The 26,906-nt window shown below is 34.3% G+C and overlaps 1 protein-coding gene across 1 annotated transcript in view; it reads right to left on the reverse strand.

The window, feature by feature from the left end:
* The window catches only part of ABCB5 (ATP binding cassette subfamily B member 5), a gene marked incomplete at its 3' end in the record, with an annotated part of 141,001 nt that overhangs the window by 102,215 nt on the left and 11,880 nt on the right, over positions 1–26,906 (reverse strand). The window contains 4 exon segments of the mRNA XM_079932436.1: positions 5,027–5,081; positions 7,421–7,571; positions 9,230–9,284; positions 11,405–11,478. Coding sequence (XP_079788562.1) covers positions 5,027–5,081; positions 7,421–7,571; positions 9,230–9,284; positions 11,405–11,457 — 314 coding nt within the window. The 5' untranslated portion in view covers positions 11,458–11,478.

Genomic DNA, 26,906 nt, shown 5'->3' on the forward strand with positions numbered 1-26,906 from the left:
AAAAATTTCCTTGAGGAAATGATATTATGGCTGGGATCCAAAAGGAGAAATGGAGCCAGCCATAAAAACGCAAGAAGAGCATTCCAGGGACAGAGAACAGCAAGTAATAAGGTCAGAGGCAGGAAAGAGCTTAGCTTGTTCCCAGAAGAAAAAAAGTCCAAAGAGTTATGAAATTATGAGGCTGGAGAATTTGGCATATCATAGGGCTCTTAGCTATGGTGCGTTGTACAGGTTTTCTTCCAAGAGAAACAGAAGACCATTTAAGCGTAGAATGTTCTTATCTATTCAACTTTTAAAAATATTAGTCTGGGTCCTCTGTGGAGAATGGATGGAGGTTACAACAAAGCAAAACAGACAGTTTACTTAGGAGGTTACTGCAGTGGTCAAGGTGAGAAGGATGGAGGCTTGGATGTAGATGGTAGAAGCTGATTGCCAAGAAGCAGACAGATTCTAGATATATTTTGGCAATACAACAACAAACAAGAATTGCTAATGTAATGGATGTGAGGAATGCAGGAAGGGAAGAAAGTAAGGATAACTCCTTAGATTTTGTTTTCAGCAACTAAGTGAATGGGGTGCCATTTACAGATGTGGGAGACTGAGACAGGGACAGATTTGCAGGAGATATCAAGTGTTTTGATTTAGACATAAGTCTGACATGCATATTAAACATCAAAGCGGTTATCAAGTAAGAAGTTGAAAATGAGAGACTGAAGTGCTGGAGAGGGGTATAGGCTGGAGATGGAAATTTGAAAGTCACCAGCTTACAGGTGGCAATTAAAACAAAGTATTGGCTGAGATCATCCACAGAGACACAGAATAAAGTATAGATAAAAAAGAGGACAAAGGACTGAGCTCAGGGACTCTCCAAACATGGTAGAGTTTAAGATGAAGGCAAAGAGCCAGTAAAGAAAGCTGAGAAGTGGCCAATGAGGTAGTTGGAAATCCAGGAGAGTAAAGTACCAAGAAAAGCACAGAGGACCATACACTTGAGTCTCATTATTCCCAGATTCTGTGTTGGCAAATGTGCCTGCTCAATGAAATTTATTTGTAATCAAAAATCAATTTTTTTTTGTTTTCATTGTTATTTATGGACATGTGTAGAGTGGCAAAAATTTTGAGTTACCCAACACAGGTACTCCCAGCTCAGGCTGAACAAGGCAACACTCTGCTTTTTTGTTTGTGCCCTCATACTGTAAACAAGTGTCATTTTTGTCATCTAGGTAGTGGCAAGTTTTTCTAATTTTTGTGCCTTTTGTTATGTTTTCACTGTTTAAAACGACTCTCAAGAAGCATGCTGAAATGCTGTCTAGTGTTCCTAAGTCCAAGGAAGCAGTGATGTGCCCTATGGCACATGAAAATACATGTGTTAGTTAAGCGTCGTTCAGACATGAGTTATAGTGCTGTTGACCGTGAGTTCAATGATAATCGATTGATGAAAATGTTGTGACTGGAGGTTCACAGAAACCAGGAAGCAATGGTTCAGTATCTGCTTATTCAGTGTTCATGATGACTTTAATAGAACATAATTATTACAATAACAATAATTGACTGTTTTCTAATAAGAGGGACTGTTCAAGGACAGCATAGAACACTATAGGTTTAATAGAAATCTTACTGAACTTTTTTTAATGTTGTGGGGAAAATGTTTGCAATATTGTAAGAGAAAACTGGGTTAAAGATCAAATGCAAAGGAGAAAATAAAGACTTGTACACCGAAAACTACAAAATATTGTTGGCAGAAATTAAGGAAGATCTGAATAAATGAATTGGAAGACTCAATGTTGTTAAGATGACAATCTGCCCAAATTAATCTATAGATTCAATTAATCCCTGTCAAAATCCCAGCAGGCTATTTTGCAGAATTTGAAGAGTAATCCCAAAATATGTGTAGAAATATATGTGGAAATGAAATGTCTAAAAAGAAGATTGAAGTTGGGGGACTTTCATTTCCTGATTTTTAAAAATTTATTTATTTATTTATTTAAACTCTAAAACTATAGTAATCAAGGCAGTGTGATACCAGCATAAGGATAGACTGTCAGTAAATGCAACAAAAATGAGAGAACAGAAGCTAGCCCTTACATTTATAGGCATGTGATTTTTAGCAAAGGTGCCAAGGCAATTCAATGTAGAAAAAATAGTTTTTTCAAGAAACAGTCTTGGGAAAAATGAAAAAAAGAAGTGCAAAGAAGAAGTGAGGTCCTTACCTCACAACAGTCACAAAAATGAACTCAAAATGGATCATAGACCTAAGTGTCTGAGCTAAAATGTTGAAATTCTAGAAGAAAATGTAGACGAGAATCTTCACGATCCTATGCAAAGAATTCTTAAATCCAAAAGGAAAATCCATAAAATAAACACCTGGTAAACTGTACCTAATCAAAATTTAAAACTTTTCTGTTTCAAAAGAAATCTTTAAGAAACTGAAAAGACTAGCCACACATTAGGAGAAAATATATGCCAATCATATATCTTACAAAGAACTTGTATCTAGAATTTACAAAGAACTTTCAAAATTCAACATTAAGACAAACAACACAATAAAATAGGCAAAATATCTGAATATGCGCTTCACCAAAGAAATATATGAATGCTTAAAAAGTAAATAAAAAAATGCTCATTAGGGAAATGCAAATTAAAGTCACAATACGATACCACGTCATACCTACACAATAGCTATAATAAAAAAGACAATAACAAGTGTTGGTGAAGATGTGGAGAAACTGGAACACTTACACATTGTGGTGGGAAAGTAAAATGATATATCCACTTTGGAAAACAGTTTGGCAGTTTCTTAAAAGGTAAACATAAACTTACCATGTGACCCAGCAATTCTACTCCTAGGTATCTAACCAAGAGAAATAAAAACATATGTCCACACAAAGATTTATATATCAATGTTCATAGATTCATTATTTTTAAATAGCAAAGAAATGGAAACACTCCAGAAATCCATCATCTGGTGAACAGATAAACAAAATATGATATATCCTTGCAATGGATTACTATTAAGCAATAAAAAGGAATAAACTACTGATTTACATCATAACATGGATGAACCTCGAAATCATTACATTTAATAAAAGAAGCCAGGTGCAAAACCCTACATGTATGTTTCCAAGCACACGTAATGTCTAAAAAATGCAAAGCTTTAAAGATAGCAGATAAGAAGTTGCTTGGGTCTGGGGTGGAAATGGGGATTGATTGCAAAGGAGGAATCTTATTTTCAGAATAATTGTTTGATAAGTAAGACAAAGGCACAGACAACATTAAAACATTAAAATTACAGAAAACCATAAGTCATTGTATTTGGAAAATAGGTAAAATAAAATTTTTCAGTTCTTGATTATTATAGACGTAAGAGGTATTATCTTATCCCCACCAAAAAAGTTATATAAAACAAGGTTTCCCAGAAATGTGTTCATCAAAACATTAGCTCAGCAGGATGTTTAGTTTCCATAGTCAAACAGGTTTGGAAAGCTTTGATTAAATTTAGCCTTAAGTATGCTTATCTGTCCTAAGTGTATCCAAAGAAGCTGTCATATACAGTGTTTTCTGAACCATTTTGACTATGGAACCCTCCTTCACCATATACCTCAAATATTTCCAAAACAGTACACTGGTTTGAGAAACAACAGCATAACAAATACAACATTATAAATGTTAAGAATGTTTCCTTATAAGTTTAGTAATCTCTTAATAACCATACATAGATTACATAGACATACCTTATTCTCCCTTTTATTATCTGTTTTTAAGATAGATGCCCCTATTTTTAAAAGTTCCAAACATTTTTGTAAGAAACTCATACTTAATGATTGTAACATCAGAACCCTGCTTTAATATTGTAAGACTAGAATTCAGTAGAAGAAAGTTCCTGGATCCTAATCAGGAATTTTTAAAAGATGCAACATAAATACACTTTATGTAAAAAGTGCTAAAAAATAGAAAATTTCCCTCAAAGAAAGTTGAGACTACAGCAAAGCACAACTTGAGGCAGCATTATTCACACTGTAGTCCAGAGCAGCACTGTCCAATAGAATGTTCTGTGATGAAGAAAATGTTCCATATTTGTGCTGTACAATATGGCAGCCAGCCATATGTGACTTGAGCACTTGGCAAGTGACTGAGAATGAGAAACTGAATTTTAAATTTTATCTAATTTTAATTAATTGAAGATTAAGTAGTCACATGAGGCTGTGGCTAACAGTGTGGAAGGTCAAGAATTATGGCCCAGAGGGTGTCACTACAATGTGATGGATGTCTCTTGGGGTTGCGTAGGATGGAGGCTTCATTTTTTGGGGAAAAGATTAAGAGATCACTTAGGTCTGATAAGACTCTGTTAGTTTCAGTGAGACACTACTGAAATCCAGCGAATATACTCAGTAAGTTTGCACAAACTCAACACATGTGACAGAGGAAAGCATATTGCTTAACATACAAGCCTACAAAAACAAAATGTCCCTATAAATTATCTGTTTCAGACTTTACAATTAGTAGTCTGAATACAACTTTACTATAATAGTCTGAATAATTAGTCTCCAAAATTAGCCTGAGTAAAACTTTACTCTTTTTATTTATTTTTTTATTTTACTATTTGTTGCACACATCTTCCTGGCTTTTAAAGTTTACAGAAGTGGCATTTTTTCTGTAAGTTTTGTAAGAAAAAAATTTTAAAAAGGAAAAAGTAGTAATTTAACCTCTAGGTTATGTACCTTCAGTCCTAGGAAACAAAATTTATATAAAAATGCAAATCCCAAAACAACATTTCTATTGATGTCAATTTTGTCAAAACTGAAAGCATATGAACTTATATACCTTTCAAGTAGGAGAAAAAATTATAGTTACACAATTATAATTGTGTAATTATATTTTCTATACCAAACAAAAGAAGAGGACATGTTTGCTTTACTCATTTATATGCAATATTAATGATCAGACAAACATTTCAGTTTTCTTCCTTATAAATATTGAATAAAGCAGCATGCAATGAATATGATATTAACATTTCATTTGGACTTACACAATCATATCTTCATTCACCTTCTCTTGAGACTGAGTACAGTTCCGATAATTTGCTGTAAAAAAGTTTTTTTAATTATAAAGGAAATTAATAAACTTATAATTGGCCATGATGTCTTTTATACATAGCCCTCCAAACCAAATATGGTCCCTTCTCAAGAAAATGGACTTAATGACTACACACTGGTTAATGATCATCTTATTTTCTATTCTTTAACCTAAAATTTGAAATTGTTCTCTCTGGTCTCAAGAAGCACACATGCAACATGAAAAATTATAAGGAAATATTAACCATGTAGCTCATAGGTGGAAAGAATTCTTTAGGACATCTCTGATTTCAGGTAACAGGCACGTAAGTAATAGTAATAGAATTTTCCTTTCCTGTCAAAATTATGCATTTAGAATTCAGTTTGAGATACTCCAGGGAGTAATTTAGAAAGTCCAAGAAAAGCAAGAACACAAATGAAAGTTGTAGAGGTAGGAGTCACAAGAAAAATTTAAAAGAAGCTCATCGAAATTTGTTGGGTATAACAAGGATAGCAACATCATAAAATGGTATTTAAATAATCCTTGGTTTACCAGTTTGCCATGTAAACTTTTCTATATATATTCTAGCAAAATCTACTTCATACATTAATTAGTATACCAAGGTTGTAATTTTACCAGAAGCACAAAACAGTGGTTGATATCAACTATCATAATTTTCTTTCTTAAATAGCCATAATAAACATTTGTAATAAATTGCAGACAACATGTTCTTCGTATCTTACATAACCACAGTATCATCACATATGATGATGTCTATGATCTTTATTTATGTGCAAACAATCATTTTTCCTTTATTCCATTTCGGGAATTGTGGCAGGAAGCACTTTTAAAGCAGCTTATTACAAATATCAGAATTGACATAGAAGTATTGACATAGAATTGACATATAAAACTCAGTAGAAAGTTTTAATGAAATTTAACTGAGTTAATAAAGAGAATACATATTGTTTCTAAAAGTAGTTCCTACAGTCACACTAAAATGACATAATGTCATTTTGGAGATTATATTAATAGACGTAGAATGTGCGAAAGTTCGGTGCTGGCATAAAAATGGGCCTGTGATCAATATGATAGTTACTATTCATATTTTCAATGGTAGGAGCAAAAAAATCTTCCTCTATTATTCTTTAGAAAACAAATGCTAGAAGGTTGACGACATATGCCTTAATATCTCCACTTCTCTTTAATAATATGTTATACCAGTAATATCCATACATTTATCTAAATCTTTATCAACCTCTTTATGTGTTCATTACATTTGAAAAAACACACAATGAAACTCGAGAAACATGGAGAAGGCTTAAACAAAAACAAAATTAAAATTCAGTAATATCAGTCAGGTATGTATTGACTATTCTATCTAAAACTGACAAAGCAATTAATTATAGAGCAAACCTAACCAAAGGAGTACTCCTAAACAGACTGCCTTAGGTTGCTAGGTTTATTCTTTCTCCCTCCTGCCCTCCTTCCCTCCCTCCCTCCTTCCCTTTCTTCACTCACTCATTCACAGAGAGAGAGAGAGAGAGAGAGAGAGGGAGAGACATATTTGGCAATCAATAAATATCTGCTCAATGAATTGGCAGTTCCATTTGTTTAACAAAGTGGCATCGTTACCTTCTGTCATTAAAATATCAAAAAATTAATAACTGTGTAGACAGGAAGACACATGGAAGATGGAAGCTATGGATTTATTCACGTAAACAAGACTAGGGCATTTGAAAAATTAGGCTTTGGGTGGGAAATAAGAGGGTATGAATTAGTATTTAAAGTCAAATAGGGGGCTTCCCTGGTGGCGCAGTGGTTGAGAGTCCACCAGTGGTTGAGATGCAGGGGACACGGGTTCATGCCCGGGTCCGGGAAGATCCCACATGCCGCGGAGCTGCTGGGCCCGTAAGCCATGGCCGCTGAGCCTGCGCGTCCCGAGCCTGTGCTCTGCAGTGGGAGAGGTCATAACAGTGAGAGGCCCGCGTACCGCAAAAAAAAAAAAAAAGTCAAATAGGGCACAGATGGTCTCCAGCCTGCCAACTCACCTTACAGATTTTGGACTTGCCAGCTTCCATAATTGTGTGAACCAATTTCTTAAAATCTGTCTCTCTCTCCCTCTCTCTCTACATAAACACACACACAGACACACACACACACACATTGTATTGGTTCTGTTTCTTTGAAGAATTTTGACAAATACAGATTTTGGTTCTTTGGTCCCTGGCAATACAGAAGAATAAATGACTTAAATGTTATATAGATATTGTTTGACAAGAAAATAATCTGTATTATGAGTTTAATGTTTGTTTTATTTAATGCTTTTGAGTCCCTAGCAATATAGAAAAGTAAATATTGTACTCACTTGTGTTGGTTTTGACTAGACATCCACTGATAAGGCTGTCACTCATTTCTCCTAAAATCAGTGACATTACAGGAAGACAGGCCCCATTTACTAGTGATGCTAGTAATCCTAGGATCATGAGTGTGATGTCCAGTCCATCAGCAAAGCGAAACTGAGGAAAACAAATAAAACATCGTAGCATGACAGCTGTTAAAAACAAACACCAAAAACCAACCTACAGTTTTTGCCATCAAGTAAATGTTATTTTACAAATTAAGAGGCTAAATAAATGTATAAGATCATGGATAAGTATTTATATATTAAGTAAAAAAAAGCCCCTGATCTTTAGGATTTACAATGTACTCTGGAGAAACTATTGACAAATAAGGTAGAAAAATCAGTACAAATTGTAGATCTGTGACACAAGTCAGGTCAGTTGTGCATATAAATCAGAAACTTCCTTCCATTTGGTTGATTCTGAAATAAATTATGATATTTGAAAAGTCTGTAATGACAATATCTTGGCTTAATGAAATATCTTGCCTTATGAAAGTTGATCTTCAAATTTTCAGTGCCCTAGGTGTATCAACGTAACATCAATGACACAACTAAGTGCAGAGAACAGTAACTATCTAGTAAAAATTAGTTCACCAAATGTAATGAATCATATTTTTCATCCTTATTTTAAATTCCTCAAATTTTTTGTATCCAGGACAACATCTATCCTGTAAGTAAGGGTCTATGATAATTTTAAGGTTGTTTGGAATGAGAAAGGAATGCCTGAAAGTCAAATAGTAAACGCTTTGTATTCTATGCTATAATGGGTCCCTACAGCACTATTCCAAAACCAAAACATGAACAAAACTTGAAAAAGTGGATTACTTATCTTACTGAGAGAGGTCAAGATAAAACATATAAGGTATTGAAATAAAATTAGATTTGAATAGCAGCAAAAGGAACTTAGTACATATTTTATGAATGGATATTGAGAAAATTTCATGTTTTTCCATTCACTCATGCAATAGCTAATAAATATTTATGGAGTAACTGCCATAGCATTGTACTCAGTACTACAGACCATAAAAAGGTATCTGCTCCTCCACCTTCCCCTAGAATAGTGTGTTATCTCCTTAATAAAGCTTGTCATGCTCTGCTACTTTCCAAGTTTTTAAATTTTTGACTTTTGAAAAAACAGGCACTGCTGCCTATGTATTTCTAATGACAATGACAACCAGGCTGACATAGAGATTAGGGTCAGTGGAGGTGATGTTTTAGGAACACGTCTGAAAATGTTCCTTGAACATAGTCCCAAAGAATTGTGCTGCCACACTTTTTGATGCATAGGATTTATAAAATATTTATGTAATTTTTTTTATTTTAAAAGGATTTATAACATTTTAAAAATAATAAAAGCAACTCATTTCAATGTATTATCATTGGAAAGTACTGAAATGTAAACATACAATAGCAAGAGTCACTCATAATTCCCCACTACTGAGAAATAACCTCTGATAACATTTATGCAGCACACACACACACACACTTGCCTGCACACACATACACACATATACATGCTTTTTTGGGCAAAATTGGATCATTGTATGGATATTATGTTATTTTTATTATCTCTTATTGTGCAACTTATGGGTTATTTATATATATTGATATTTTTCCTATTGGAAATAATAGTTTAATGAATTCTTTTCTTAAAATTCCCCTTTTCCCCAAATAGATGTAAATTATCAAACAAAAACAATCATTCTATGCACTCCTGACAATTCTCTAAAATTTTCTGATACATAGACATATTTTCTAACTAATTTCACTTACTTTCTCAATAGGTCCAACAACTTGCTGTCTTACTTTGGGCAGTTCTTGCAGTTTTCTGGAAAACAAATGTTTACAATGGAAGGATTACCATGTGAATATAATTTGCAAAAAGTTTTAATTAAAATTGTGTTGAAGTGTCAAATTTCACTCATTGGTAACCAGTTTATATCAACACTGACATTTTCAAAGCAAACTTAATGACAGACTACAAAGATTTTTAGTATAATCACTGGGAAAGTTTAAGTCATCACTGGTTGTCTCTACATTATTTAGGTAACAAGACACACATCTGGAGTAGAATTTTTTTTTTATTGTGATAAAAGACACATAACATAGAACTTACCATCTTAACTATTTTTAAGTGTGTAGTTCAGTGGTATTAAGTACAATCGCACCGTTGTGCTACCTTCACCATCACCCACCCATAGAACTCTCATCTTGCCAAACTGAAACTCTATACCCATTAAATAACTCCTCCCCCATAGCCATTGGCAATCACCATTGTACTTTCTGTCTCTAGGAATCTGACTTCTATAGGTACTTCATTTTAGTGGAATCATACAGTATTTTGTTTTTTTCCTGAAGGGCTTATCTTGCTTAGCATAATGTCTTCAAGTTTTATCCATGTTGTAGCACATGTCAGAATTTTCCTCCTTTTTAAGGCTGAATACTATTCCATTGTGTGTGTGTATATATATATCCCACACTTTTTTCATTCATTCACCAGCAATGAACACTTAGGTTTCTTCTACTTTTTGGCTATTGTGAATAACACTGCTATGAATATGGGTATACAAATATCTCTCTAAGTCCTTGTTTTCAATTCTTTTGTATCCAAGAGTAGAAAAGCTGGATCATGTGGTAATTCTATTTTTAATTTCTTGAGGAATCACCGTACTGTTTTCCATAGTAGCTGCATCATTTTACATTCCCACCAACCCTGCACAAGTGTTCCAATTTCTCTATATCCTCAACAACACTTCGTATTTTCTGTTTTATTTTATTACTATTTTTTTAATAGTAGCCTTCCTAATGGGTATGAGGTGGTAGATTAGAATTTTCAAACCCTTTGTAACAAATTACTCAAGAGCAACTGAGAGGTTTAAATGAAAGAAGTTCTATTAAACACACATTAAACAAATGTACTGAGAATTTTGTCCCCCATTGAAAATTTCATTTCTTAGCTCACATTTCAAGGAGTTCCAGATGAAGAATGTAAATTTTTGCCCATTGATTTCAGAGAAATCTGTAATCTGTCAATTACACACACACACACACACACACACACACACATAAGATTATGAAACTTTAAAAGAAGGGTGGAGGGGATCAGATTAAATTTTCCAAGAGAGACGTCACAGAAGGATGAACTTCCAAGTCTTTTCTTCAGCTTTATAACATATTGTTCTGGTGGCTTTGATAAATGACAAGTCACTTAATTTTATTCCATCTGAAGTTAATAATTTACTTATGTATTGGGCCAGCTTTCTCTGAGATGATTCATAGATGACAAAAAAATATTCCTGCAAGATTATAAAGGCTACAACCCTTTCTCCCTACCCAGATGTGGATTTTAAAGCTTAAGACCTAGTAAGTTATCTTGTTTTGATAAATTTTGTTTCAGGAATATTAAATAACTAGTGATCTAGAGGGGTTCACTACCGTTTTACAGTTTATACATCAAAATGTAACACAATTATTATGGTAAAAGTGGAAATTAAAGATTTTAAATCATTTCCATTTTAAATCTCTAAATTAATGAATTATAGGTGTAGGAAATTTTATAACACACATACGAACACACACATAGACACCTATTTATGGAAAAAATAATCAGAATCCAATATTTTGTTATGTACCACATGGAATGAAGGATTCATGGAGAATTAAAATATAAATATTCAAGTATTTTCTCTCTATATGCTGGTAAACTATAAGAAATTCAGAAGAATAAATATCTGAAGTAAATACTAAATCAGTAAATCCTGTAGCTATTACACTTCCTAAATTTACTATTAAACCACTTATAACACTGATTATGTTGAAGTCCAGCAAAATGCAAACAGCCCTGCTATTTTTGGAAAAAAACTATAAACACTTTTGCTACAGTTGAGAAAAGGGTAAGGTGTATTTGAAGTTGCAGAACAGTTTTTGTAGAATTTAGGCAAAGCTTACCTATTTCTCTGATAATTTTCTTGCATTTCTTCAACTCTTTCAGAATTTGCCATCTTATTTACAATGTAACTCTTCTGAAATAAAATATTAACAAGTATATCATGATGATGTGAATTTTTATCACTTAGTCGATATAAAGCATTCTTTACATCCCTAACAGCTTCTAAAAAAGCATGCTTCTGAATTTCACCCTGCCCCCACCACCCCCAACTCCAAATAAAGTTTCTGGTTACCTAACTCACCAACTCAGAGTTTTTTATGAATTTATAACTTCTTTGCTTAACTCTGGGCTTAGATTTGGAGCTAATAAAATTCTAGAAATGGAATAAAAGGAGGAAATCCAGACTCCATGAACAATGCATGTTTTCCCAGAATGTTAGATTTTATTCCTACTCTGACCCTGATTTTATTGTTACTGATGAAAATCTTTAAATTAACTATTGCTTAGTTTTCTCTGTAAAAAAACTGATGCAGTAGTTTCTGTTAGCCAGCAGCTTGAAGGACTAAGGTTTTTAGTTCACCAAATATAAGGCAGTTAGAGCTTCTATCATATATGAATTAACCGCTCTTAAAAATTAGAATAGTAAAAAACCTCATTATTAAAATTATATTAAACATAATGTATTATTCCTTTAGATGATACTTTAGGATCTTAGCTTGTCTTAAGTTGCAATTATCAATATAAACTATCATTTCATTGCAAATATGCAGAGATGTTTTTGCCTCAATCTGATTTGTTAGACCATGTAACATTATTACCTATATTAGGATGATTATAACAAATACAAATTTAAACTCTAGAGTGAAATTAGTAATTAATTAAATACTTCCTAAGCCTCTGTAAAAACCTGTAAAATACACTTTCAAATAGTATGTTTGTCCATGAAGAAATGATCACAATGAGTCAGAAATGGTTTTAGCACTTGAGAAGGAAGACATGATACATATACATTGGCATATGCTTCCTGTTTTGGAAACCAATGGTCATAACTTCATACAAGAAATCTTCATAATTGCTGTACTGATGTTATACCATCTCCAGTTATTTAACGTATATGTAAGTAATTAAACTCTATCAATCATTACACTTTATAGAAATTAACAGTTATATAATAAAACTCATAAATTCATAAAAAGGAACCAAAACAATTTAGGCCTACCTTGGTAAGTGCATGATCTCTTCATTTACACCAAAATTATGTGTAATTTCCCCCCTCAACAAATAACTAACTGCTCTTTCAGAACCGTGTTTTGCTAAGCTTATTTTCTGATCACGCCTTAATATCTGATTACAACAATGGTGAATTTCCAGGTAAAGCACACTGTGTTCTTGTCATACTGTACTTGGGTAACAAAGTGAGCAAAGAAAATTCATTGAGCCAAATAACACTTTTTTTTAGAATTAAAAATTTTTTTTTAGTTCGCTACAATTTAGATTTATTTATTTATTTTTAGTTCTCAGATGGCTTTTCTTTTTAAAAATTTTTCTATCGTTATTTTTTATATCTTTATTGGAGTATAATTGCTTTACAATGTTGTTAGTTTCTGTTGTACAACAAAGTGAATAAGCTATAAGTATACATATATCCCTATATCCCCTCCCTCTTGAGCCTCCCTCCCATCCTCCCTATCCCACCCTTTTAGGTCGTCACAAAGCATCTAGCTGATCTCTCTGTGCTATGCAGCAGCTTCCCACTAGCCAACCATTTTACATTTGGTAGTGTATATATGTCAATGCTACTCTCTCACGTTGTCCCAGCTTCTCCTTCCCCTTGTCCTCAAGCCCGTTCTCTACGTCTGTGTCTTTTTTCCTGCCCTGCCACTAGGTTCATCAGTACTGTTTTTTTTAGATCTTTTGACCTACATCCTAGAGTAATGGAAATAAAATAAAAAATAAACAAATGGGACCTAATGAAACTTAAAAGCTTTTGCACAGCAGAGGAAACCATAAACAAGACCAAAAGACAACCCTCAGAATGGGAGAAAATATTTGCAAATGAAGCAACTGACAAAGGATTAATCTGCAAAATATACAAGCAGCTCACACAGCTCAATATCAAAAAAACAAACAACCCAATCCAAAAATGGGCGGAAGACCTAAATAGACATTTCTCCAAAGAAGACATACAGATTGCCAACAAACACATGAAAAGATGCTCAACATCAATAATCATTAGAGAAATGCAAATCAAAACCACAATGAGATATCACCTCACACTGGTCAGAATGGCCATCATTAAAAAATCTATAAACAATAAATGTTGGAGAAGGTGTGGAGAAAAGGGAACCCTCCTGCACTGTTGGTGGGAATGTAAATTGATATAGCCACCTTGGAGAACAATATGGAGGTTCCTTAAAAAACTAAAAATACAGCTACCATATGACCCAGCAATCCCACTACTGGGCATATAGCCTGAGAAAACCATAGTTCAAAAAGATTCATGTACCACTATGTTCATTGCAGCACTATTTACAATTGCCAGGACATGGAAGTGACCTAAGTGTCCATCGAGAGATGAATGGATAAAGAAGATGTGGCACATATATACAATGGAATATTACTCAGCCATAAAAAGGAGTGAAATTGAGTTATTTGTAATGAGGTGGATGGACTTAGAATCTGTCATACAGAGTGAAGTAAGTCAGAAAGAGAAAAACAAATACCATGTGCTAATGCACATATATGAAATCTAAAAAAACACTCTTTTTAAAGATGGGTAGTGTCTATATACCCAGTTTTCTATTGTTTAGCCCCATAATATTTTTTAGTTAGCTGAGTTAGTAATTATAATAAGTAAAATAAATCTTTTCAATGTCAATGGCACATTTGCACAACAAATATTCATTGACTAATCCTATATGAAAAGCATTCATTTAATTATCTCACTGTCGTTACCTGTAAATAATCACCTCCTTCTCTGATTTCCTTCTGAACTTTGCTCAAAGCTGTATTATGTTCATTGAAGCATTCTGACTTGTATTACAATTCATAGTTACCCTATTAGATTATATTTATTTACCTATTCCTTCATGAATTCATTGAAACAAATTTTGAGCTTATATGATGTGGCTGCTAGTTTATAAAAATAAAAAGATATTTTCCCATCTCCTAAGGAACTCACACACAGTTTTTCTCTGTACTGCAGCCTCACTACTCAGTGTGGTCCCAAGACCAGCAGAATCAGCAACACCTGGGACCTTGTATAATTTATTCATTCATTTATTTATTTATTTATTTTGCGGTATGCAGGCCTCTCACTGCTGTGGCTTCTCCCGTTGCGGAGCACAGGCTCCAGACGTGCAGGCCCAGCGGCCATGGCTCACGGGCCCAGCCGCTCCGCAGCATGTGGGATTCTCCCGGACCGGGGCACGAACCTGCGTCCCCTGCATCAGCAGGTGGACCCCCAACCACTGCGCCACCAGGGAAGCCCCCTTGTATAATTTAAATTAAAAAGAAAATTGTGGTAAATCCTGTTCCATTGATTTAAATATCTGTTTTTATGCCAGTACCATAATGTTTTGATTGCTGTAGCTTTGTAGTATAGTCTGAAGTCAGGGAGCATGATTCCTCTGGCTCCACTCTTCCTTCTCAAGATTATTTTGGCTCTTCAAGGTCTTTTGTGTTTCCATAGAAATTAAAAGAACTTTTTCTCTGATACTGTGAAAAATGCCATTGGTAATTTGATAGGGGTTGCATTGCATCTGTAGATTGCTTTCAGCAGTACGGTCATTTTAACAATGTTGATTCTTCTAATCCAAGAATACGGAATATCCTTCCATCTGTTTGTGTCATCTTTGATTTCTTTCATCAGCATCTATAGTTTTCAGGTCTTTTGCTTCCTTAGGTAGGTTTATTCCTAGGTTTTTTTTTTTTTATGTGGTGGCAAATTGGATTGTTTTCTTAATTTCTTTCTTTTTTTAAATTGAAGTATAGTTGATTTACAATGCTGTGTTAGTTTCAGATGTACAGCAAAGTGACTCAGTTACACATATGTATATATTAGACTCTTTTCCCTTGTAGGTTATTACAGAATATTGAGTAGAGTTCCCTGCGTTATACAGTAGGTCCTTGTTGGTTAACTATTTTATATATAGTAGTGTGTATATGTTAATCCCCAACTCCTAATTTATCCCTCCCCCACCCTTTCCCTTTGGTAACCATATGTTTGTTTTCTGTCTGTGGGTCTATTTCTGTTTTGTATATAAGTTCAATTGTATCATTTATTTTAAGATTCCACATATTAATTATATATTTCTCTGTCTGACTTACTTCACTTACTATGATAACCCCTGGGTCCATCCATGTTGCTGCAAATTGCATTATTTCATTCTCTTTTTTATGGCTGAGTAATATTCCAGTGTATAAGATGTGATATAGTTAATTTTTCTTTCTGATCTTTGTTGTTTGTGTATAAAAATGCAACAGATTTCTGTGTATTAATTTTGTATCCTGAAACTTTACCAAATTCGTTGATGACTGTAGTATCAATAGTTTTCTGGTAGTATTTTAGGATTTTCTATGTATGGTGTCATATCATCTGTGAACAGGGACAGTTTTACTTCTTTTCCAATTTTTGATTCCTTTTATCTCTTTTTCTTCTCTGATTGCTGTGGCTAGGACTTCCAAATGTATGTTGAATAAAAGTGGCCAGAATGGGCATGCTTATAGAAAGCCCAGAAATAAACCCACACACTTATGGTCAATTAATCTATGACAAAGGAGGCAAGAATATACAATGGAGAAAAGACAGTATGTTCAATAAGTGGTGCTGGGAAAACTGGCAGCTACATGTAAAGGAATGAAATTAGAACATTCTCTAACACCACATACAAAAATAAACTCAAAATGGATTGAAGACCTAAATGTTATGACTAGATACTCTAACACTCCTAGAGGAAAACATAGGCAGAACACTCTTTGACATAAATTTCAGCAATATTTTTTTGGATCCCTCTCCTAAAATAATGGAAATAAAAACAAAAATAAACAAATGAGACCAAATTAAATGGAAAAGCTTTCGCACAGCAAAGGAAACCATAAACAAAACAGACAACCTGTGGTCTGGGAGAAAAATATTTGCAAACAATGCTACTGGCAACGGATTAATTTCCAAAATATACAAACATACAGTTCATACAGCTTAACATAAAAAAACAAACAACGCAATCAAAAAATGGGCAGGAGACATAAAAAGACATTTCTCCAAAGAAGACATACAGATGGCCAATATGCACATAAAAAGATGCTCAATATTGCTAATTATTAGAGAAATGCAAATGAACACTACAATGAGGCATCACCTCACACCAGTCCGAATAGCCACCATTAAAAAGTCTACAAATAATAAATGCTGGAGAGGTTATGGAGAAAAAGAAACCCTCCTTCACTGTTGGTGGAAATATAAATTGGTACAGCCACTATGGAGGACAGTATGGTGGTTTCTTAAAAAACTAAAAATAGAGCTACCATATGGTCCAGCAATCCCTTGCCTGGGCATGTATCCAGAGAAAACCATAATTCAAAAAAATACATGCACTCCAATGTTCATTGAAGCACTTTTTACAATAGCCAGGACATGGAAGCAACCTAAACGTCCATCGACAGAGCAATGGATAAAGAAGATGTGGTAGATATATACAATCGAATATTACTCAGCCATAAAAAGCCGAAATTGGGTCATTTGTAGAGATGTGGATGGATCTAGAGACTGTCATTACAGAGTGAAGTAAGTCAGAAAGAGAAAAGCAAATATCATATATTAATGCATATATGTGGAATCTTGAAAAATGGTATAGATGATCTTATTTGCAAAGCAGAAGTAGAGATACAGGCGGAGAGAACAAATATATGGATATCAAGGGGGAAAGGGGGGGGTGCAAGGAATTGGGAGATTGGGATTGACATATATACACTATTGATACTATGTATAAAATAGGTAACTAATGAGAACCTACTGTATAACACAGGGAACTGTACTCGATGCTCTGTAGTGACCTAAATGGGAAGGAAGTCCAAAAAAGAGGGGATACATGTATACGTATAGCTGATTCACTTTGCTGCAGTAGAAACTAACACAACATTGTAAAGCAACTATACTCCAATAAAATTAAAAAAAAAACAAGCTCCAATTGTTTACATATCCTCTAATATTTATATTTTGTCTTACTGCATTTCCTCAAATGCTGTTATCTTCTTCCCTCCACATGTCTACCTAGATTGCAGAGTTGAGAATTATATATAAGAGCTCCAAAGTTATATATATCTGATGTGATGGTTTATTTTATGTGTCAGTTTGGCTAGGCAACGACACCCAGTTTTTTGATTAAACACCAATCTAAAGGGTGTTGTGAAGGTATTTTTTTAGTTGTGATTGATATTTAAGTTGGTAGATTTTGAGTATAGCAGATTACCCTTCATAACGTGGGTGGGCATCATCTAATCTGCTAAAGCCCTAAGAGAGAAGACTGAGGTCCTCTAAAAAGGAAATAATTCTACTTCAAGGACTGTCTTCAGACTCAAAACTTCAACTTCTTGCTAGAATTTCTAGCCTCCTAGCTTGCCCTGAGGATTTTGGGCTTGCCAGCCACCACATTCATGTGAGCCAATTTTTAAAAATCAGTGCTCCCCATTTCCAATCTCTGTCTCTCTAGATAGACAGATACAGATAGATATAGATATAGACAAAAATACGTTTTTCTGGAGAATCCTGACTATCACACCCAGCAAGACAGAAGTTATGTGATGAATAGTACATAGAGTGACTATTCCAGCATCTACAAAGAACATTATGACCTAAATGGCTTTACCACAGATGAGAAGGGCCCTGAGGTTAGTCTTTGGAGGGTGGTTAAGATGTCAATAAATGGAGATTTGTGGAGGAGGAACAAGAACATAATTTCAGGAATGCAAAGGTGAATTATTTCACAAGAGGCATGAGATCGGTCTGGTTAGAATGAACAGTTCATGCCAAAATCAAGAAAGAGATAAGGTAGATAAGATTGTAGAAGGCACTGCCCAATTTTTCAGGCAATTATTATAATCTTCTGAGAATGAGAGTGACAGGGCCATTGATATTTGATATATTTCATCTGATGTCAAGGGTTGACTGTAAGGACTTGGGAAAAGACAAGATTTAGGCAGACCCATTATGGTCTAGTTTGATAGCAGTAAGAAAGTCATATTTGAGAGATATTTTTAAGGAAAGGTTGACAAGATACAGATTCAGAGGACAAGAAAGAAGGAATCAAAAATAAAAGTTCAATGACTAAACTTCAGAGACTGGGAATAAAAGAGTAGGAAAGATGGAAATGGGGAAGTGAGGAGAGGAAGCTGGTTTGGGGGAAAAAGTGACATTCTGTTTAAAAATTAAAGTTTGGGTTTATATTAGAGTGTCCAAGTGAACAAATCTGCCATACAGATGGAAATGTGGCACTGATAATTAGGAAAATTGCCAAGCTAGATATATACTTGTAATAGTCATCTGCAGAGAAGGAATAATTAAAATTTTGAGAATAAACTTGCTTTAATACTCTGACAATATTATATAAAAGCACAGGTGAAGTGGTGTAGTAGAGATGTCGAGTTTTGCTTCTAGGGCAGTGCTGTCCAATAAAGGTTTCTGCAAAAATGGAGATATTCTCTACATTGTCCAGGATGGTACTCACTAGGCATGTGTAGCTATTGAGCACTTGTAATGTGGCTGTTAAGGGAACTGAATTTCTAGTTTTATATAATTTAATTAATTTAAATTAAAAAGCCACACATGGCTAGTCACTCTCATGTTGGAAAGCACATTGCTAGAGTCAAACTACCTAAAGTCAAATTCTGGATTCCCCACACATATAACTTTGGGCAAGCTATTTAATTCTTACTACAGCACTAAGCACAATGTCTACAACTCAATAATATCTCTCTTCCTTTTTGAATTATGTCACTACTTGCTTAATTTTGTCAGTTTAGGACAAACAAGCCATATCAATTACCACAAGATGTCAGTGTAACATCATGATTTAAAAAAAAGAGGTGAAGGCAGAGTTAGATATCAAAATGGTGAAGTAGGAGCTTTCTACCATCTTCCATCCAAAAAACACTGATTTAGACAATCACTCACAGACAAGAGTGCCTTTGGAGATGTCTGGGGGTAGTCCAGCGGAAAAGTTCCTTTCACTGTTGGAGCAAAAATCTGAGGTTGAATGGATTGAAGGGGGTAAGAGGAATAGTTTTACTTTCTCAGCTATGCAGGAGGCCGTTAAAGATACCAATTCCTTTCTTGCCCCATCTAGAACAGTGAGGTGTGCTGCATGACTAAGGGACAGGGAGTAGCTGGGATGATAGCAGTCAGAGCTCAGAATGGAACATATCGAAGGGATGCAGATCCTACTAGCCATATGGCAGACTCCATCAAGAAGACAGCTCTTAGGCTGCTTCAGATACCTTGCCTACAGATCTCCCCAGTTGGCCCGTGGGTACCCCCAACATTCTGCATGCTTCACCCACACTCTACTACCTCCCAACCCTGTGGCTGGCTCCCCGTGTACACGCCTGAGGATGGTGGAAGCAAGGCTTTGCAAATAGCTCGGGAGCATGTATGCACATGTGTAGAAAGCTGACCCAAGTTTACAGGACTGGGAAAAAGCACACAAAACTGAGAAGTGCCCTAGGAAAATAAAGAAAATGAGAAGCTGTCAGAACCTGGTCTGGCTTTGCAGGATCAAGAGAAGGCAGTCTTAAGAATTTCCCTCCCAGAGGGAGTAAGAAGTGTGGAGTAGACATACCCACAGAAAAGCTCTAAGAAAACCTCAGAATCCCTAACAGGGCTGATGGAGTACATTTCTCTCCTGAAGTCAGTCAGTAAAGACTAGAAGAGGTGGCTGCTTCTTCAAATGCAAAGACAGCAATGTAAGACTTCAAGAAATATAAAAAATCAAGGAAACTGGACACTACCAAAGGCTAATTACCAAGGCTAATTTTCCAGTAAGTGATCCCAAAGAAATGGAGGTCTGAGATTTGCCTGATAAAGAATTCAAAATAACTGTTTTAAGGAAGCTCAGTGAGCTACTAGAAAACAGAAAGACAATTCAACAAAATCAGGGATACAATACATCAACAAATGAGAAGTATAAAAGAAACAAAAATCATAAAAAGAGAACTAAACTAATTCTGGAGATGAAGAATGCAATGAATGGAAAAAATGAAATAGAAACTGTCAACAGTCTATCAATGAAGCAGAAGGAAGAATCTATGAAGTAGAATACAGGTCATTTGAAATTACCAGCCAGAGGATAACAAAGAAAAATTGAAAATAAAATGATAAATGAAAAAGAGTGAAGAAGGTGAAGAAGGCTTACATGAACTATAGGATACTATCAAGAGAAATAATCTATGTGTTATTAGAGTCATAGAAGGAGAAGAGAGGGAGAAAGGGGTAGAAAGCTTATTTTAAGAAATAATGACTGTGAACCTCCCAAATCTGGGGAGAGACTGGACATTCTAGTTCATGAGGCATATAAGTGTACAAGCAATTTCAACTCAAAATGATCTTCTCCAAGACATATTATGATAAAATTGTCTAAAATCAAAGACAGAGAATTTTAAAAGCAGCAAGACAAAAGAAATTCCTCATGTATAAGGGAACCCTCTCATAAGGCTAACAGCAGATTTTTCAGCAGAAACCTTGCAGGCCAGGAGAAAGTGGGATGATATATTCAAAGCACTGAAAGAAGAAAACTGCCAACCAAGAATACCTTGGCAAACCTGTCATTCATAAATGAAGGAGAGATAAAGACTTTCCCAGACAAACAAAAGCTGAGGGAATTCATCACCACAAGACCTGCCTATGCTGACAGGAGTTCTTAAAGTTGAAATAAAAGGACATTAATTAGTAACATGTAAATATATAAAAATATAAAAACCACAGGTAAAGTTAAGTATATAGTCAAATTCAGAATAGTCCAACACTGTAATATGGTGGCACTACTTAACTCTAAGTATAGAGGTTAAAGGACAAAAGTATTAAAATAACCATAGCTACAATAATTAGTTAATGGATATGCAATAAAAAGAGTTAAATTATTACATTAAAACATAAAATGGGGGGAAGGAATAAAAGGGTAGAGTTTCTAGATGTGATCAAAGTTAGGTTGTTATCAGCTTAAAATAACTGGCAAAAGATGTTTTAAATAACCCTCATGGTAACGAGAGAGTAAAAACCTACAGTAGATACACAATAGATAAAGAGAAGGGAATTAAAGCATACCACTATGATAATCATGAATTCACAATGGAAGCTAGCAAGAGAGGAAGAAAGAAGCAATGGAAGTACAAAATAGCCAGAAAACAATAAGATGGCATTAGTAAGTCCTCACCTATCAATAATTACTAAAATGTAAACAGATTAAATTCTCCAATCAAAAGGCATAAAGTAGCTGACAGAATAAAAAAAAAACGCAAGACCCAAGTATATGCCTACAGGAGATTCACTTCACCTTTAAGGACACACATAGGTGCAAAGTGAAGGAATGGAAAAGATATTCCATGCAAATGGAAATCAAAAGAGAACAGGGTTAGCCACATTTACATCAGACAAAATGGACTTTAAGTAAAAATTGTAACAAGAGACAAAGAAGGCAATCATTATATAATGATAAAGAGGTCAATTCATCAAGAGGATATAACAATTGTAAATATGTATACACCTAACACTGGAGCACCTAAACATATTAAGCAAATACTAACAGATCTAAAGGGAGAAACAGAGAACAATATAATAATAGTAGGGAACTTCAGTATTTCACTTTCAACAGTGGATAGATAATCCAGACAGAAAATTAATACGGAGATATTGGACTAGAATTTTACTTTAGACCAAATGAACCTATCAGACATATACAGAACATTCCATCTGACAGCAGCAGAATACACATTCTTCTCAAGCATGCACGGAACATTCTCCAGGATATATCATATGTTAGCTCACAAAACAAGTCTTAGCAAATTTAAGAAGATTGAAATACCAAGTATCTTTTTGGACCATAATAGTATGAAACTAGAAATCAATAACAGAAGAAAACTTGAAATTCACAAATATGTGGAAATTAAGACAACATACCCCTAAACAAACATTGAATCAAAGAAGAAATCAAAAGGGAAATTTAAAAAGTCTTGAAAGAAATGAAAATGGAAACACAACATACCAAAATTTATAGGATGCAGCAAAAGTAGTTCTAAGAGAGAAGATTATAATGATAAATGCCTACACTAAGAAAATGAAAAATCTCAAATAAACAACCTAACTGTACACTTCAAGGAATTAGAAAAAGAACTATGCCTAAAGCTAGCAGAATGAAGGAAATAAGAAAGATCAGAATGTAAATAAATGACATTGAGACTAGAAAAACAACAGAAAAAAAGAAACTAAGGGCTGATTTTTTAAAAAGATAAACAAAATTGGGACTTCCCTGGTGGTCCAGTGGTTAAGACTCTGCAGTTCCACTGCAGGGGGCGTGGGTTCGATCCCCGGTCAGGGAAACTAAGATCCCGCATGCCGCGCAGCGTGGCCAAAGAAATAAATAAATAAACAATAAAGATAAACAAAACTGACAAACCATTAGGTAGACTAACTGAGAAAAAGAGAGGAAAGACTCAGATAAATAAAATCAGAAATGAAAGGAGTTATTAAAATCAATAACACAAAATACAAAAGATCATAAGAGTCTACTATGAAAAATTACATACCAACAAACTAGATAACCTAGAACAAATGGATAAATTCCTAGAAAAAGATACAATCTATCAAGATTCATGACAACCAATCAAGAATCATGAAGAAGTAGAAGATCTGAACAGACCAATAATAAGTAAGAATATTCAATCAGTAATCAAAAACCTCCCAAGAAAGAAAAGGCCAGAAACACATGGTTTCCCTGTAAATTTTACCAAGCACTTAGAGAAGAATTAATGCCAATCCTTCTCATACTCTTCCAAAATTTGAAGAGTAGGGAACCCACCCAAACTCATTTTACAAAACCAGCATTACCCTGATACTAAAGCCAGTATGGAGGTTGCTCAAAATATTAAATGTAGAACTGCCATAATGATTCAGCAATCCCACTTTTGGGTAGATATACAAAGGAAATAAAAACAGCATATTGAAGAGATATCTGCACCTCATGTTTATTAGAGCATTACTCACAATAGCCAAAATATGGAAACAACTTAAGTGTCCATCAATGGATAAATGGATAAACAAGATGTGGTATATGTATACAATGGAATACATTGGAATACAATGGAATACAGCTCCAAAGTCATATACAATTTTCAGATCTAACAAAGAATATAAAAACTATGGAGAAGAGGGAAAAAAAGTATTGTGGGAAAATATCTTTGTCTTTTACTTAGAAAAATATCTACTCAGTAAGGCAGATGTGCTCTGTAATAACTGTAGGAGCTGTTAGCAGCTACAGTGTTTGGAAAATTATGGAAAAGGAGGAAATCTTGCTATTTTTAACAACATGGATGGACCCATTATGCCAAGTGAGATAAGTCAGACAAAGACAAATACTGCATGATCTTACTTATATAGGCATGCCTCATTTTACTGCATTTAGCTTTATTGCACTTTGCAGATACTGAGTTTTTTACAAATTGAAGTTTTGTTGCAATCCTGTGTTGAGCAAGTCTATCAGTGCCATTTTTTTCCAAGAGCATTTGCTCACTTCATGTCTCTGTTTCACATTTGGTAATTCTTGTGATATTTCAAACCTTTTCATTATTATTGTATTTTGTTATGGTGACCTATGATCAATTATATCTGATCATAGTATTGTAAAAACATTACAACTTGCTGAAGGCCCAGATGATGGTTAGCATTTTTAGTAATAAAGGATTATTTAATTAAGGTATGTACATGTTTTTAAAGACATAATACCATAGCACGTTTAATAGACTGTAGTACCGTGTAGACATAACTTTCATATCTTTTGGGAAACCAAAAATCTGTGTGACTTGCTTTATTGCAGTGGTCTGGAACCAAACCTGCAATATCTCTGAGGTATGCTGTATGTGAAATCTAAAAAAGCTAATTCATAGAAACAGAGTAGTATGGCTATTACAAGGGCTGGGAAGTGGGAGAAATGGGGAGATGGAGGTGATAGCCAAAGGGTACAAATTTGTGGTTAGAAGATAAATAAGTTCTGAAGATCTAACGCACAGTAGTGTGACAATAGTCAACAATCATGTATTATATGCTTTAAAGTTGCTAAGAGATTAGATCTTAAATGTTCTCACACAAAATGAAATTATAATTATGTCATGTGCTACAGTGGTAATCATATTGCAATATATAAAGGTATCAAATCAACATGTTGTACACCTTAAACTTACACAATGCTGTATGTCAATGATATCTCAATTAAAAAAAGATAAGAGTTAACAAAGTAAGAAATTTGACTGAATGTTAAAAGAAGAGAAGGTACTTTAGCTAGATAGATTTAGGAAAACTATTAAAAACAATTATTACATTATTTTAAAGATAGAGTACAATAGAAATAAAATGGTATTATTCTTTTAATCTTTATAGAATTATTGGATACTAACATTCATCCTAATACTAAACGATGGCACCAATATAAGACATATTTTTTAACTTTTAAAATATATTTGAGCCATGAGTTCTTTCAGGAAAAAAAAGCCCCATTCTCCATAACTTATGAGAAAGAATTAAGAGCAGAATATCAGCTTCCCATCTCAAATATTCCTGAGGGTGAAAAAGCTCCAAAGTCATATACAATTTTCAGATCTAACAAAGAATATAAAAACTATGGAGAAGAGGGAAAAAAAGTATTGTGGGAAAATATCTTTGTCTTTTACTTAGAAAAATATCTACTCAGTAAGGCAGATGTGCTCTGTAATAACTGTAGGAGCTGTTAGCAGCTACAGTGTTTGGAAAATTATGGTTCTTCACTGTCATGTTAGACTTTTAAATTTTCACTGCTATAGTCAATAAAAATTTTTTAGAGTTATTCTTTTATACTGGAAGTTTGATATTTGATATTCAGCAAAATATCAACTTTATGACAACCTTTGGCATTGGTACAAAGTATAAATATTATGTGTGTATATATACAGATATATATTCAAAACACTTCTAATATTATGGGAGCATAACACAGTAGGAACTTTTGTGAGAAAATTCCTTTGTGAGAAAGTTCCTTTTAGTGACACCATGGTCACTTAATGGCCTGCAGTATCAACCAAATTCTCAGTAGGCTTTGCTTACCACATTTCCTCTGAATTCTAACCCTTGTTCCTCTAAAATCCATGGGAATAGATTGGTCAGTTTACTTTGGTTTGAGCCTAAATGAATGCTTTAAAGTGACTCTTTAAAGAAACCCATTAAAAAATCCTCCCACTCTGGAAGTGTTTTGCCAAGACTAACTCAAAGCCACAAAAGATTTAGGGTTGGTTCCAAACTGGAACCTGTAAGAACTGTGTGGGCCTTTAACTCAGCAAAAACTCCATGTTTAACAGAAACTCAGAATATTAAACATCAGAGTATAAGGTAATTTTCCAGATCCCAAACATTTGGTATAAAGCCATGGAACTCTACGAGGGAATTCTCCAAGTGAAAGTCTTTCTTTTGAGTAAAATGAAAGGATCGCAGTGATCCCTGGAGAAGAGACAAGGTCTCGGACAGGGCAGAAATCTGACCCTGCCATGGAGTCATTTTGTGATCTGGGCCTAGCTACATAGTTTCCTCATGTTTACTCTGTTTCCTAATAAAGTAAGTGGTTATAATACCGACTAATAATTCTTCCATTAGCTATCTGTTCACATTAATAAAAAATTTATTGCTTTACTCTTTGTTAGTAACAGTAATAACCGTTCCTATACATTAGCAGTACCTGTAGCATGTGTGGGCGGCTGGTTTCTTATATACTAGCTCTATTCTGAGCATTACTCTGCTATACACTGTACAAAATATTTTATGGAGGCGTCAATAAATATTAGATATTATTATTGCTATTGTGAAAATTATCTTATTTAATCATTGCTTTATTAGTCTCATTTTTATAAGAAGCTATCGAGGCTTAGAAGACTTAAATACCATTGTCAAGTTAACACAACTATTAAAGTGGCAGAGCCAAATTTGTCTACTCCAAACCTATGCTCTTAACCACTACTACTCTGCCATTCTACAGATTGGAAATTCACCTTGAGCTCTGAAGTTTTAAGAAGCATTCGGGGGCACACTAATTCCTTGGCTTCAAAAGGCAAAAGAAACTCCTACTCTCTCAACCACTTTGAGGCTCATTTTTTCCCACTAAGCCTATGATCAAATGATCATGGCAGCAGACTAAGATTAAACTTCATTTTAAAACTGGAACAATAATCTGTACCCTCTACCTCACATGCACATTGTGAGGATATAATTGAATGATGTGTTTGAAAGAGCTCTGGAAACCATACAACAATTTCTTTACAAATGTATAAAACATCAAT

This window comes from Stenella coeruleoalba (genome assembly GCF_951394435.1).
Source record: "Stenella coeruleoalba genome assembly, chromosome: 9".
Classification (NCBI taxonomy): Eukaryota; Metazoa; Chordata; class Mammalia; order Artiodactyla; family Delphinidae; genus Stenella; species Stenella coeruleoalba.